At 34.1% G+C, this 13,388-nt stretch overlaps 4 protein-coding genes across 4 annotated transcripts; 2 read left to right on the forward strand and 2 right to left on the reverse strand.

Annotated features, from left to right (window-relative positions):
- Positions 1-530: 530 nt before the first annotated feature.
- Positions 531-1,837, forward strand: fbxb-71 (F-box domain-containing protein). The gene is made up of 2 exons (NM_001322617.3): positions 531-701; positions 745-1,837. Exons 1-2 carry the CDS (start codon positions 634-636, stop codon positions 1,790-1,792), a joined length of 1,116 nt encoding a protein of 371 aa, NP_001309501.1. The 5' UTR covers positions 531-633; the 3' UTR covers positions 1,793-1,837.
- A 3,087-nt stretch (positions 1,838-4,924) lies between these two features.
- sul-1 (Putative extracellular sulfatase Sulf-1 homolog) lies at positions 4,925-8,537 on the reverse strand. Its single transcript, NM_076159.4, has 14 exons — positions 8,300-8,537; positions 8,130-8,246; positions 7,970-8,083; positions 7,701-7,911; positions 7,340-7,509; positions 7,134-7,284; positions 6,890-7,065; positions 6,659-6,838; positions 6,487-6,613; positions 5,811-6,100; positions 5,703-5,759; positions 5,492-5,629; positions 5,336-5,444; positions 4,925-5,203 (listed from the first exon to the last, which is right to left on the reverse strand). Exons 1-14 carry the CDS (start codon positions 8,395-8,397, stop codon positions 5,012-5,014), a joined length of 2,130 nt encoding a protein of 709 aa, NP_508560.1. The 5' UTR covers positions 8,398-8,537; the 3' UTR covers positions 4,925-5,011.
- Positions 8,538-8,983: 446 nt separating this feature from the next.
- K09C4.9 (Ovule protein) lies at positions 8,984-9,404 on the reverse strand (the record flags this gene model as incomplete). Its single annotated transcript, NM_076160.3, has 3 exons — positions 8,984-9,119; positions 9,170-9,248; positions 9,296-9,404. The coding sequence occupies 3 exons, from the start codon at positions 9,402-9,404 to the stop codon at positions 8,984-8,986; spliced, it is 324 nt and encodes a 107-aa protein (NP_508561.1).
- A 1,106-nt stretch (positions 9,405-10,510) lies between these two features.
- On the forward strand, positions 10,511-13,244 carry K09C4.7 (uncharacterized protein; the record flags this gene model as incomplete). The annotated part of the gene is made up of 6 exons (NM_076162.4): positions 10,511-10,520; positions 10,569-10,730; positions 12,169-12,231; positions 12,398-12,823; positions 12,871-12,906; positions 13,099-13,244. The coding sequence occupies 6 exons, from the start codon at positions 10,511-10,513 to the stop codon at positions 13,242-13,244; spliced, it is 843 nt and encodes a 280-aa protein (NP_508563.2).
- Positions 13,245-13,388: the final 144 nt, after the last annotated feature.

Here is a 13,388-nt window from a genome sequence, read left to right on the forward strand (position 1 = left end):
AATCAGCTTTTATATATTTTTATCAATTAAAAAAAAAAACTTCCGTACAAGCTAATATACTTTGATTAGCATATTCTGGTATTTTTGACTATGCTAAACAGTTTTATGAAATAAAAAAGAATGACTCCATATGATTTTCCCATACTTTTGAATTTTTGAAAAAATCAGCTTTTATATATTTTTATCAATTAAAAAAAAAAAACGTCCGTACAAGCTAGTATACATTTTTTGGCACTTGCTACAATAAATACATTTTTTAAAAATTCCTTTACAATGCTTTACCTTCAAAATTTTCTTTGTCTTCATTTTGCATTGCAACTGTATGTATTACGAATATGTCTAAAAATGAGAAATTTTAGTCATATCTTACGTGCAAAGGGATTGTCACGTAGACAACGAATTATTGTAACTCACGGTAACGCGGGTTAGCATTTCCAGTGGTCAACTGTGTCTTCCCATACTCCACAAGCCAGCTGCCTAATATCGATTCAGAATAGTCCATTTTCCCTTGTACGTCAGAGTCATCTTGCACAGTAGTGGATAGTCTTACGTCAGTTGCTCTTTTTTTCTTCCACTCGCTTTCGTCCACTCAACCTTCTCCGTCATTTTGTCTGTACTGCTCATTCTGCTGTAATGAATATTTTACAACTACCTTCAAAGGCTCTCCGATGCACACTTCAACACTGCGATCTTCTGGAAATGTAAGTTATTATCTTTATCATAATTAAATTTAAACAATTTCAGATTGAATTTCTCTTTTGTCTCGAAAAAGACAAAACAGTTTGCAAAATCTCTGCATCGAAACGTCTCTGTGGTTGAAATAGACATTAATGATTTTGTGGAAGTTCAAATCTGGAAATTCGAAGTCACCCAACGCCACGATCGAGTCAAGTTCACATTTTTCTCCAACATGCATCGTAGTCTTCCGGTCGAAGATCCCCAGTTTTTTATGGATCAACTTATCCACAACGGAGTTATTGACGGTCCAGAAAAAATGAAAAAGTTCGGAAACGGAGAGCATTTGAAAATCCAAAGTTCAACAACTGGTAGAGTGATTTGGATGAGCATTCCGAGCATGGGATTACGAAAGTATGTTGATCACTTACTGGATGTTTTAAATCGAGTAAAACTTGATGAATTCGCAATAAACAAAGACAACTATTGCACTGAATCGATTTGCGACGAGTTCCGAGATTTCGATATTCGATGCTTTATGAATCCCAGAAAAATGTCAGACTCATTGTTTCATCAAAAGATTATGAGGCACATTGCAAGTAAATGCGACTCGCTTGATCTCTGTACTCCAGTATTTGAACCTAAAACTCACACAACTCAAGAGTTCTTGATTCAAAACTTTGATGCCTTACGAGCGATGTACTTGTACAAATATAATCTTAATGATATTCTCTCCACAAACATTTTTTTAGTTTTTGGGCAAGTTGCTATCGACTCGAATCAGTTGAATTTGTTCGTCAGACATTGGATAAAGGGATCAAACCCCAGGCTCGAGTACTTTCAAATTGATGTCCCGAAAGGAATGAGCGTAGAGGACGATCTTTCAGTGATCTTGGACAAGGTGGACTTTCAGAAGCAACCAGATAGTTTTGTAAGAGACTTTCCACTATCTGTACAAGGATATGACCAGTTTATCCCAAGTTTCAAAAACAGGATTATAAAAGGTGGAGTGGATATCAAAAGAGCCAATGGATCAATAGCAACTTTAAAGTATTGCATTACTGACAGTCATCTCAGAATTCGAATGTTTATATTTAATGATGATAATTATACTTGAAATATGATTTCTCAGTTTTATTTAATAAATTATTGCAATATTGATTTTTGCATCCCTCATCGTCAAAAGTGAACCGTTTGGCGTTTGTCACTGACAATTTCCTGATTTGAACTCACGAAGTGGTTTAATTTTCCAAGGCGAGATTTTCGAACCAAGCACGAGGTGAGTTCCATGTAAAGCTTTAATTCGTATACCATAATTTGCAGGTTGCCTTCACTCTCAATCCATTGTATCTGTATTTTGACAATTCTTTGACAATTTTGACAATTCTCTGAAGTGTGTCACACAGGTTTTACTTTGCAGAACACCTGTGTGAATCTGAAAAATTTTGTCCAAATATGTATTGAATCCAGTGCATTTCGTGTGGTTTCTTGACTACCGCACCTGCTAAAACTTTATTTCAGATGACTATACTGAATATCACGAAGATAACGCATTGTATTTAACTACATTATTTTTGTATTCATACATCTTACATGCGTCAAAGAAAAATGATGAGCACGCCAAAAAAGCTTCACCACCCCTATTCCATAAAAGACGGTAGTAATCGTCTCTAAACTCCACATTTGTGAAAACTATTTTTCACATTTAGACAATTTTTAAGTGTTATGCTTATGAGCAGGTTCCGGTAGCGTAATTATCAATCCTTGACAAATTTAAATTATCACAGCACTTTTGAAAACTATCCCCTACACGCTGATTTTTCGCCGGAAGTGGAATTTCGGTTTTCAGATTGAATGAGGTGTATATGCGTAACGCTCCCACGATTTGACTTTGCAAAATAAACGTATTCTAGTAGTGTGACGTAAAGAGTTATATTTGTTGAGCCGTGATACGTTCTTTATTTTGCGTTAAGCTCTCTGAAGCTTTTTTTCTAACTGTCAACGGTTTCTAATAGAATAAATATCGTGTTCGAACAGACTTTTTTTGAATAGTAATAAAACCAAGGTAAATTTTGAACTTTTGTAATTAAGTACCATGTAGTTGACTCAATATCATGACATCGCTGTCCGGAAATTTCTAGTGAATGTCATAATAAAGTGAAAATACGTCATTTTATCAATTAACCTGTTACTTCAAATATACTTAATAACTTAAAGGTGGAGTAGCGTTAGTGGCAAAATTGCTTTAAAGCACGCCAACATTTTCTAGCAATTTTTAAAAGTTTTACTATTATATTCGGAAATTTTGGCTTTTAACGATTTCTTTAACGACGTTATTCCGAATTTAAAATGCTGCTATCATTTCTATTCGTATGTCCCTTACCAGTACATATTCGGGGAATAAAAGTATTATTGTAGTACTATTTTCCTATTAGAGTACTGTAGGGTCACTGAGAAAATATTTTAGAAAAGCAGAATTTAGGGACTTTTTTTTTCCAGAATTACTCCCCTTCACTTGATGAATAATTTTCTACGTGCTAAATAAAAAAACATGAAAATAAACTCCGAGCCAAATTTGATGTTTTAGAACTTTTGCCTTTCCTTCACAAAACCGTTCTCACGAAATGACGGCGTGAACTTTTCCCTTTTGCAAACGTTTCTTTCTGGAATTTTTCAGTCGTGTGAATCCAGCGTTAGCTTCTTGTTACGCTTTCAGTCATCCTAATCGTATAACGTTCGTACTCCTCATTAGTCATTATGGGAGAGGCTTAATAATACAACTTTTCCTCGGTGTTCATTTATTTCTCCTCCAAACTCATATTTATTTAATTTTGCAGAAATCTCAGCTATGGACACTTTTACGGAAACATCAAAAGAAAGCAATTTTTTTGTTCAATTGGGCGACCAAGTGTTGAATCTTATAATAATCTGTTCATGCTTAGTGGGCTATATAAAAAGCTCAAAGTTCACAGAAGTTCCACCAATTGCAAAAATAACTCTTCGAATGAACTACGCCGTGATTATTGTCACCGCAACTGTACTTATTTTTCGAAGCATATTCCAAACGGTATTTTGTTTTTTACCTGTAAACGTTTTCTTTTGAAATAACATGTTCAGATTGGCTCTGATCTCATCTCATATTGGCTCACTAATCTAGTAAATTTCTTGTTCTTCTCCATCGCAACTGTTGATCATGGAGTTGTTCTTTGCGTAGTGTGTTCACTTGTACATATTGCTGGTGGACATCGAAATGTTCCGAAAATAGTGTGGATCACTTTTCTGGTCTTAGCAGGATTGTTTTCGTTCTGTGCGACGGCAATAACTATCAATGGATTTCCAACCATCATCAATGATAATGGATACGAATTGACTTTTGGATCGTCAATTTTTGGCGTTTTCTCGCTTATGATAGCTTTTGGAGCAGCAGCGTATTATTTGCTTTCAAAAGATATTGATAGAACAATTGTTAGTAGCAAAAAAAAAACAATTCCGTCAAAATTGAGATTTTACAGAGATATTCTAACTGGTCATTTGGAAATGAGAGTTATACGGACGTCCGAACCCAATACATAAGGTTATATATAGTTTCAAAGCAGGCCGGATTCAATTCAATATTCAAAGCAATTATGTTATTTATTCTTATGTTTTTCTTCAAAAAGCAAGTGATCTATCATTCTGCAATTTTAATTTTTGTCTCAATCACCACTACGATATCATTTTTCTGCCACGAGAAGGCCCGCTTACATGTTATGTACTTTTTTGACTTACACAAAACGTATTTTGGGAGGACTTATCTTGGAGCAAAAAGTCCATATTTGTAAGTTACCGATTTATTAATTTTGTTGTTTCAATTATTTTTTCCTGCAGGAGAGATTCACAAAACGTGTGCTTCGAAGAATATTACGAGAAAATGCTGCAAAACTGGGAAGCAGTCTATGATCAGCTTTATGGGAGAAACATATCCAATGACTCACAGGGCTCACAACAGATTCCCATACAACATAATTTTGACTTTCTACAATATTTTAAAGAACTTCCAGCAATACTTCGAAAAGCAAGAACTACATTTGACAATATCAATTGGTCATCACAAAGGAACATTGTAGATCCTGCCAGACAGCCTACAGTTTTTGTTGTAAAAATTACTCCTGCTCCATCTATCGAAACAATTGCGTGATTTCATTTTTGTTTCATTTTTTTTTATTCAATTCTTTTTCCAATTTTTTCTCGATAATAAAACAAAAATATAAGTAAAATTCCACAGATTTATGCAATCACAAAAATGACAATTAGAAATAATTAAAGTGAAATCATTCAGACCCGTTTCAAGTGAAACTCATGTTTTCTCCGGTTGATAAGTCAAAAAAGACTTTTCATTAACTCTCAAGTCAACAAGCTTCGGAGATCTTAACATTTGAGACGTGCTCCATATCTCGCACTGTCGATTCTTACATTTTCGAAGGTTCCGAAGTTGCTCGCTAAGTTGCTCAAGCACGCCAATATCCAACGAGTATACGGCATTTATCAACTGAAAAACGATGTCTTTCATAGAAAAATAATGAGAAGATAGAGTGCCCATCAATTAGATATCTGGCGAGAAGCATCTGGCGAGAACAGATCGCAGCAACTGCTCCACTTTTTTTTGCAAAACTAATCTCACCTGGTCCGGATCCGTGTTGAAATCGTAAAAACTGATAAACTCTGTAACGAACTCGCAATACAAAAAATTGTGTGTCTCGTTTTTGGTTCGTAAACACCAATATGTATTACTGAAAAGTACATGTATACAAATTTGGTGCTGAAAAATATAAATTACTTGTTACAATTCTGACAAAAGCAGAACTCTCCAAGCTCCTCAGGCCAGAGAGGGGGAGTTTTCCAGTGAGATGCAGTATGTGTGAAGCAGTTCATTTGGGGAAGTGAGCAGTCTTTTGGTTTCAATGATCCGTTTTGCCTGAAGTTTATGATTTTCAGAAAGTTGCACAAATTTGAACATTTCCCTAAAAGTGTAAAGAAAAATAACTTACGGTTTCTTTTTGTACTTCAAGTAGTGCTTTTTTGACATTTTCTGCTCTAGAAGTTTTCTGCAATTTTTTTTAAAGTTAAGATATTTAAGATCATGTCATAGTACTTACATTGGATGGGAAACATTTCTGGAGCAACTGCATTTGCTCAAAATTCCTCGCTTGCTTCTGTGACCATCCAATTCTTCACCAACTTCGCCCGAGTCTTCAAATTCACCTTGATACCACTCATGGCCTTCCGAGAAGTTCTCCCGATCAGCATACGTTAAAAACTCGTCAATGTCATCATCATCATAATTACTTATTTCTCGTTTTTTTCTGCATGAACACTGGTCACTCCAATTGTCACGACACTTGTAAATTCGCCAGCGATCTTCTACTGTGTAGTAGCATTTCCAGAGCTGAAACAAAATTGTGAAAGTTGATAGAAAACAGGTCATTGTTTTTGGATGTATTCCGTTATCGTTTCATCTTTTAAAATTGAATTTCAAATGATTCATAAAGACTAGAAATAAAAAAACCTCCCAAAAATGCCCTTTTGTGACACTCTTAAATTTTAAATAAAAACACCAAATTTAGATAAGAATCTGATAATTTTCAAAACTTCTACGTGTCGCAGCAAAAATTTAAATTAGCCAGAAAAAATTCACGAAACAAAAGTTTAAAATCTGCAAAAAAAAACCATAACTTGTTTGAAAAATTCAAATTATCGTGAACCATTTTTTCCAAATTTTTTAATGAATTTTTGAGTACGTTTTTAAGAAGTTTGTGAAAAAAAAAATCTTACCTGTCCATGAACACAATCTCTTTGCCATTTTCTTCTTTTACACTCCTTAGACAGTCTATTTTCCTTGTTGAACTTTTTCTTTTGCTTTATATACCTATCTCGGATCTTTTTCAGCTTTGGCATTTTTCTGAAACGCTTTAGTTTCGTAACATTTTTTAAATATTATATATACCCTCTCTCAATTAGAATCGTATCTCGCCAAGGTTTCAATGCAGTCATATGCTTCTTTTTCTTTTTCTTCAAAGCAACTAACTCAAGCAAACTTCTTCCATTCATTCTTGCCGGCTTGGGCACTCCGGCTATGTGAAGCATTGTTGGAGCTATATCAACGTTTGTCACTATTTCATTAAATCTAGAAATTAATTTTGAATTGAATTTTTTTTTTGAAATTGATTTCTCTTACGTGACATTCCGTGGAATCCCAGGTCCTCTCATAAAAAAGGGTACCCTGATGTCAAATTCATACGGCATGTTTTTTCCTTTTAATAGACCAAATTGGCCGAGATGATAGCCATGATCAGATGTGTAAATTGCGTAGGTGTTCCATAGTTGGTTCAATTCTCGAAGTAAATTAAACAACTGAAATCAATTTTAGATATTAACAGAAGCAAGCTTCAAGCTTTGAAAAACCAACAAAAAAACCATACTCGTTCGATTCCTTCATCAACACTTTGCAATGTTTGTAGCCGTCGACGGTGTAATAAATCAGTAAAACTTATATGGACATCATTCATTTTACCAGTTCTTTGCAATAACCACTGCTTATCAGGATTTGGAGCGAAATTCCAGCTGCCAGTTCTAAAATTTTATTGATTAAGTTTGTAAGTCCAAACTAAATTCAAACAAACCATACCTATGGCTAATTTCATTTTCAAACATATGTGCAAATTGTGGTGCGGGGTCTTCTGGTCCATGCGGCGCTGGATAGGAAATTATGAGTGCAAATGGTTGCCAAGCTCGGATTTTTATGTGTTTGTCGATGAATTTCAGGGAGCGGTTTGTCACCAGGTCGGTGAAGTAATCCTAAAATTTAAATTACTATTGAACATAAAAATCAATCTATTTATTTCAACATTTGTTTTCTTTTATTTGAAAATTTGTTGGGATTTTAGAACAATTTTCAAAATATTCAAAGTGCAAAACAGAGACAATCTAGCTTAATTTTTTGTCTTGTTATCAAATTTTAGAAAAAGTCAACCGCCGTTAAATCTTACCTTTTCATACTCTGAGCCAAATTTTTCCCGCTCTCCATTCGAGTTCATTGTGTAATTGTAAAACTTGCTATTCTTAACAATTGCGTGCCACTCATCCCATCCTGGAGGAATATACGACCCGTCATATTCATTTAAATATTTGCCCAAATACGCGGTTCTATATCCAGCTTCTTGCAAGTAAACTCCAATAGATTTTTTCTCATGCACTTTTCTGGAAATACGTCTTTGACTCTCTCGATTTTTCTAGGTGACTAATGAAGACTTCTTACCTCCACTCGACTCCAGTGCAGTTTTGATTGTTTGTATGTACATGATGATTATGTACATATAATCCTGTCAGAATGGTAGAACGACTGGGACAGCAGATTGGAGTTGTAACATAGCTACAAAATTTTGGATTACGGTAAAAATAAAAGGTTTTTCTAATACCCCGAAGTGAACTCCGTGCCTCGTTCTTTCATTATTTGGGAAGTTTTTGGCATAAAGTCCATAGATCCAAGTTCAATATCCTGGTCATCAGTTAGAATAAGGATTACATTGTGCTGTCTGAATAAAGGTCAATTAACATATGAAAAAATGTAAATTAACCTTAAACTTACGAGTCTACAAAATGAATGGAAGTCACCTTAATTGGAATGATAAGAAACAACACATAAAAAATGATAAAATAATTTGATATTCGTAAATTCGAAATCATGTGTGTGTACTAAAAGAATAATCGAACAATGTAGATGTGCACACCAAGTGTCATCAATTGAAGTGGTGGCGGTGGTGGGGAGCAATCTGGAACAATTAAAGTAGGTGCGAGACAAGTGAAGTGGTTTGGAGCAACGATGTGCGAGCCTCGACCACTATTACACTCCTCTCCATCCACTCATTTGCCACCAATCAAAAGGGTAACACCACCACGAACAGATACTTTCTGTCTCGTCAATCTTCAAATTTCTTGGCTCGACATTTGATATTGTCATGTGGAATTCCAAGTCCGGATGTACCTGAATGATTTACGACCTAGTAACATGTTAAATAAAATCAATACAATTTTTGATAAATAAACGTTTTATAATCTTTCAGGATTCTTTTCAGAAATGTCATAGATAATTTAAAATATTGTTTTTGATTGATAATTCTCATTGTTTAATATAATTTTTGAAACTGTACAATAATAATTTTTAAGAGTATGTATAATAATTGTGACAACCCATTCCAGATGTCTAGCGTATATAAATGCACAATTAAAACATATGAGAGGCTCATTAAAAAATTTCAGATAAAAAAAAATTTCAGGTTTCAGTGTCAGTGTCGGTTGTCGGCATGCATTCAGATTCGGTATCCAGATTTTTCATTGGGCAGTTCCGAAGAACCAATATTTGTCCAGAAGAAAGTGCTCCCAATGTTTTGCGAGATGTCTTCAGTATGCTGGAATACCAATTGACTACTCAATATTGTGAAGCTATCCTAAATCTTACCTGTTCTGCTTTTTGGGCAAAGCTTCTGCCATGTCTTGTCCATTCGCCACACCTTTTGTTGTTTTATTTGAACTTTTATCTGTAATATTGGATACATTTATTAGTCATCTTTAACTTTTTGATCACTTTTTTCTAGTCCTGAATCCTTGGCTTTTTGTTGCATGCCATGATCTACATTCAGTTGCTCAGGTGATTGGCAGGCCGAAAAATTGATAGAGTTCTTGTTTGACTGCATGTCTGGAAACAAAACCATTATTATTAGAAAAGCTAAAAATGATTGTGAATTTCAAAATTTAATAGTTGGCGGAAAAAATCACATGCCTTATTTTTCAGATATCGGAATATACGCTTAACTTGGAAAGGGAAACAAAAAGTGAGAAGGTTGTAAACGTATATTTGTCAAGGTCGCTAGCGCGAGAATGGGCCTTACAAACTTCGGCATTACAGGAAGCATGACTTATAAAAATGTCACTTTATGTAGGCGCGGATATACTTACCTGCCTGCCTGTGTGCATTTTATAACATTTTTAGCTTGTATGATTGTTTTACTTTTATTACAGTTGATAATTTCTAAATATATTCTAACAAAAGTCGAATAAGAGGAAATACTGTAAATATTGGCTGGTGTAGTTTTAATATCGAAAAGCGAAAATCGAAGCTAACATTCTTTTTTAAAAAAGTTGCGCAGGATCTGAACACCTGCTCATTTTCATGTTTTTCCAATGGTAATTCAGACAGCTGGAGGCTAAACCGTCCATTTTATCTGTCACCAGTGTCACCCTCAGACATCTTTTATTATTTCTTAACAAACATTAATTTAGAGTTCAACTCACTATTCGTTTTGAAAATCGGTGGGGTCAGTGCAAAAATTTCGGTTACCGGAAGGATTTGTTTACAATATGTAAACTCTTCCCAGTCAGTTTCCACATTTATATGTACTATTTTTCATAACGCAATCAAATTTGCACCCCAATGAATAGTTTTATTTCCCGCGTTTTTTGATTTTTATATCCATAATTTTAATTTTCGTTTGCCAAATTCCAATTCTTGTATTTGAGTCAAAAAGCAAAATGTTTGAAACAATTTTTTCTTTGAATAAAGTTATACTAATTTCCCAATGTTTGCTCCGGAAACAACTCTATAGCGTATATAGTCACACGGTGGCAGCAGCTTTTTTTGGGATTTTTTGTTATGAAAATTCTTGAAGATATCACTTTTCCTTGTCTAGAAACTTTCAAATTGTTTCCATCAACTTTGTGTTTTTTTTAGACTTTTAACTGAAAATTCATTAGTTTTCAGGTACAATATTTGGAACCAAAACACCTTCATAAAAACTGGAGAATGCCAAAGTGTTAGTTTTATCGTTGAGCTCTAAATATATCAATTAAAATATGTTTAGATCGAGGCAAATATGAATCACCAGACAGCCGATTGTCAAACTATTTGGAATCGGTGGAAAATCATAGCACCGTTCATTGGGGCGATGAAAAATGCTCATGGCAGTTACCCTGGCACAGAAGTCGATATTCCAAGGACCTATTGAACCGCCTCCCTTATCAAAGTGAGTTGATTGCGCAATTTTTTTGGGATCGTGAATTCTTTGATATTAATATATAAATGTGTGTTTTTTTCCAAAATTCACGCTTCAATGTTGAACACTTTTTTTGAAAAAATCGAACACAGAAATCATCTGTTCAAGTTCAAGACTGAGCTGTTCAGTTTTCAGTACATGTGTAGTAGCTGTGCTCCAATATGTTTTCAATTCATTCAAAAAAATAACGTGAATTCTTTTGGCAATATAGGCGTCGAATAACTTATGTGCTTGAAAAATGCTTATCCATTGCAAAAATTTTGTGGGACAGTACCAAGTACCGAGTTATCTGAAACAGTGAAGTTCAAATATTCAAAGCTCCAAAAAACAAAGGTAGTAGAAGATTTTGATAGCAAGTAAAAATGAAAGTAGACGTCATAGTCGTGAGAATGTATTTTTGTAACGACAAGGAGTTTTTTTAATTTGTATGTTCAAGATATGCGAGTATTTTATCGACAATAAGCTTTCGAACATATTTCCAAAACCATCACGCTATCCGAATTCCCAATACTGAATTTGTCACTCGGTATATAAAATTTCAAAACTATTACTGCTCTACAATTTTGAATCAGTATTACACATTATTAGTCATCGTGAACTTTTTCATATTTTCTACTTCCCATATGCCAGAACCTACGAATTTATGTCAGTTTCTCCGCTTTTCGACAGCTGGAAACAAAATAACGAAACAATGTTTTCTAACAAAACAATTATCTGATCAGAAGCAATTCGCACAATGGGTACGTAGCTATCTAACATCTTTTCCCATTTTCTGATTTTCTAGCACTTGGTCGAAATTTTATTTTTCAATACGTCTATTAAATTCTGATCAGAATAATCTTTTTGGTTTTGTTATATGAGACAACGTAACGTTTTTTTTTAGTACAACCCCAAACTTTTGAAAATTTACTCAGTGAAAATTGGTCTTGCATGCAAGATCAAGTTTCGATCGGTCTGTAGAGACGCTTGAGTTACTATTCTTCAAGTTTTCAAACTCTTTGAAAGGTTTTTCACCAAGTTTTACATAACTTACGGCTGCTGTGGCAGCAAGTAAACCAGTGCTAAATCATTAGACGGTACATGTACCGGTTCAATAATTATAACTGCGGTAAAACTAACTTTTTATTGGCACATAGGGGTTCGACAAAAGTCAAAAATTTATTTTGTATCAGTCAATGAGCTGACGAAAGTAGTCGCCACTTGGAAAATGTTTTAAAGAAGGAGCAAACACTGGGAAATTTTATTTATGATCGTACCTTTTTCAACATTAGGATATACATTAATACTAGGGTTTGAGATTTTTTCCTAAAAATATCAAAAAACTTGATAAATTAATTTTTAAAGTTCTGAGTTATTTTTATAAAACTGTACCTCATATAACTTTTACCTACGAACAAGAATATTTTAGAGAACAAACTGCCCAGTGAAAGGAAAAATCAACAGCCGATGAAACGATATGCTTTTCTTTCACGTAATGTTTTAATTTTAATTATTGAAAAATTGAATTTTGATTGGTTTTATATAATGATCCAAATCAATTGTTTTAAATATAAAACTGACTGGACATGATGTTTTGTTACAAACTTCAAACAAGCAGTCAAAAAATATACTATCTATTATTATACAAATGTATTCAGCAGCACCAGAAGACCACATTGTACTTGATGCCACGAAATGTCAAAAAGTGCCAGTCAAATTGAGCATTCCGGTTTTCGAAAATGAAGGCAATCCGCATCGCCCATCTCCTGAGCGTGTTGGAAAACTTCATGATAAGAAAATGAGCACTGTTTGCCAGTCCAACAGTGGATTGGATACCTTTGATTGGTTGACCGAGTTTATTGGTGAGCAGTTGGACAACCTTGCAAACTTCACTCCGTGTGTCGAAAATCATGAAACGAAGCGTAGAAAAACTGATGATGCTGAAGAAAATGCTACCATAAACTTTATCTGCACCCCATTATTAGTCAATGTCCCAACAAAGCAAGCAACATCACTTTCCAGCGTTCGATTTGTAACAACGGACAGTTTGAGAAATTCGTTGCCACGTCATGAGAAATTGAGAGGTATCTAATTTAGTTTGGATGACTATTATATATTTTTTGAGTTTCAGCATCCGTTTATGACTTCGGAGAAATGAAAGCTTTTCGTGAGTATTTTATATTATTGTTTTCAAAAACTACAATATTTTTGAGTTGTTAATATTTTAGTTTCAGTTTAAAGTAGGAGAAACTAAATTTTTTGAATTACTAAAATAGATTCATAAAATCCAAAGAAAAAAAAGAATAAGTTTAGCTAAAATTTCAAGTTTTGCCAATTTTTTTATAAAAGCGAATTTCAGTGGATAACGCCAACATCGAATTGGAAAAACTATTTCTACCGCGTGATTCTGGTCTGATTCCAATTCCGTCAGAGATTCTAGGAAACAGCTTGCCATCACAGACAGCACTTTCAATGGCTGAAAAAATCGATTTTGTTGAAAACTAGCAGAACTCCTCTTGATAAACTGTTTTACCGCTTACTGCTATTCTTTTTTTTTTGTATTCTTACAATTACCAATATTGAGTTGCATGTTTTTCATATTTTCTATATTACATCTATTCTTTAATTTATGCGTTTTGTTTATAAACG

The sequence above is a fragment of the Caenorhabditis elegans genome, chromosome X (genome assembly GCF_000002985.6).
Source record: "Caenorhabditis elegans chromosome X".
Taxonomy (NCBI): Eukaryota; Metazoa; Nematoda; class Chromadorea; order Rhabditida; family Rhabditidae; genus Caenorhabditis; species Caenorhabditis elegans.

Coding starts and splice junctions, on each gene's coding strand:
- fbxb-71 (NM_001322617.3), top strand. CDS start 634: ATGAATATTTTACAACTACCTTCAAAGGCTCTCCGATGCACACTTCAA. Junction 702..744: donor CACTGCGATCTTCTGGAAAT/GTAAGTTATTAT, acceptor AAACAATTTCAG/ATTGAATTTCTCTTTTGTCT.
- sul-1 (NM_076159.4), bottom strand. CDS start 8,397: ATGATTTCGAATTTACGAATATCAAATTATTTTATCATTTTTTATGTG. Junction 7,510..7,700: donor TTGGCTCAGAGTATGAAAAG/GTAAGATTTAAC, acceptor TTTAAATTTTAG/GATTACTTCACCGACCTGGT. Junction 7,285..7,339: donor GAAAATGAAATTAGCCATAG/GTATGGTTTGTT, acceptor ATAAAATTTTAG/AACTGGCAGCTGGAATTTCG.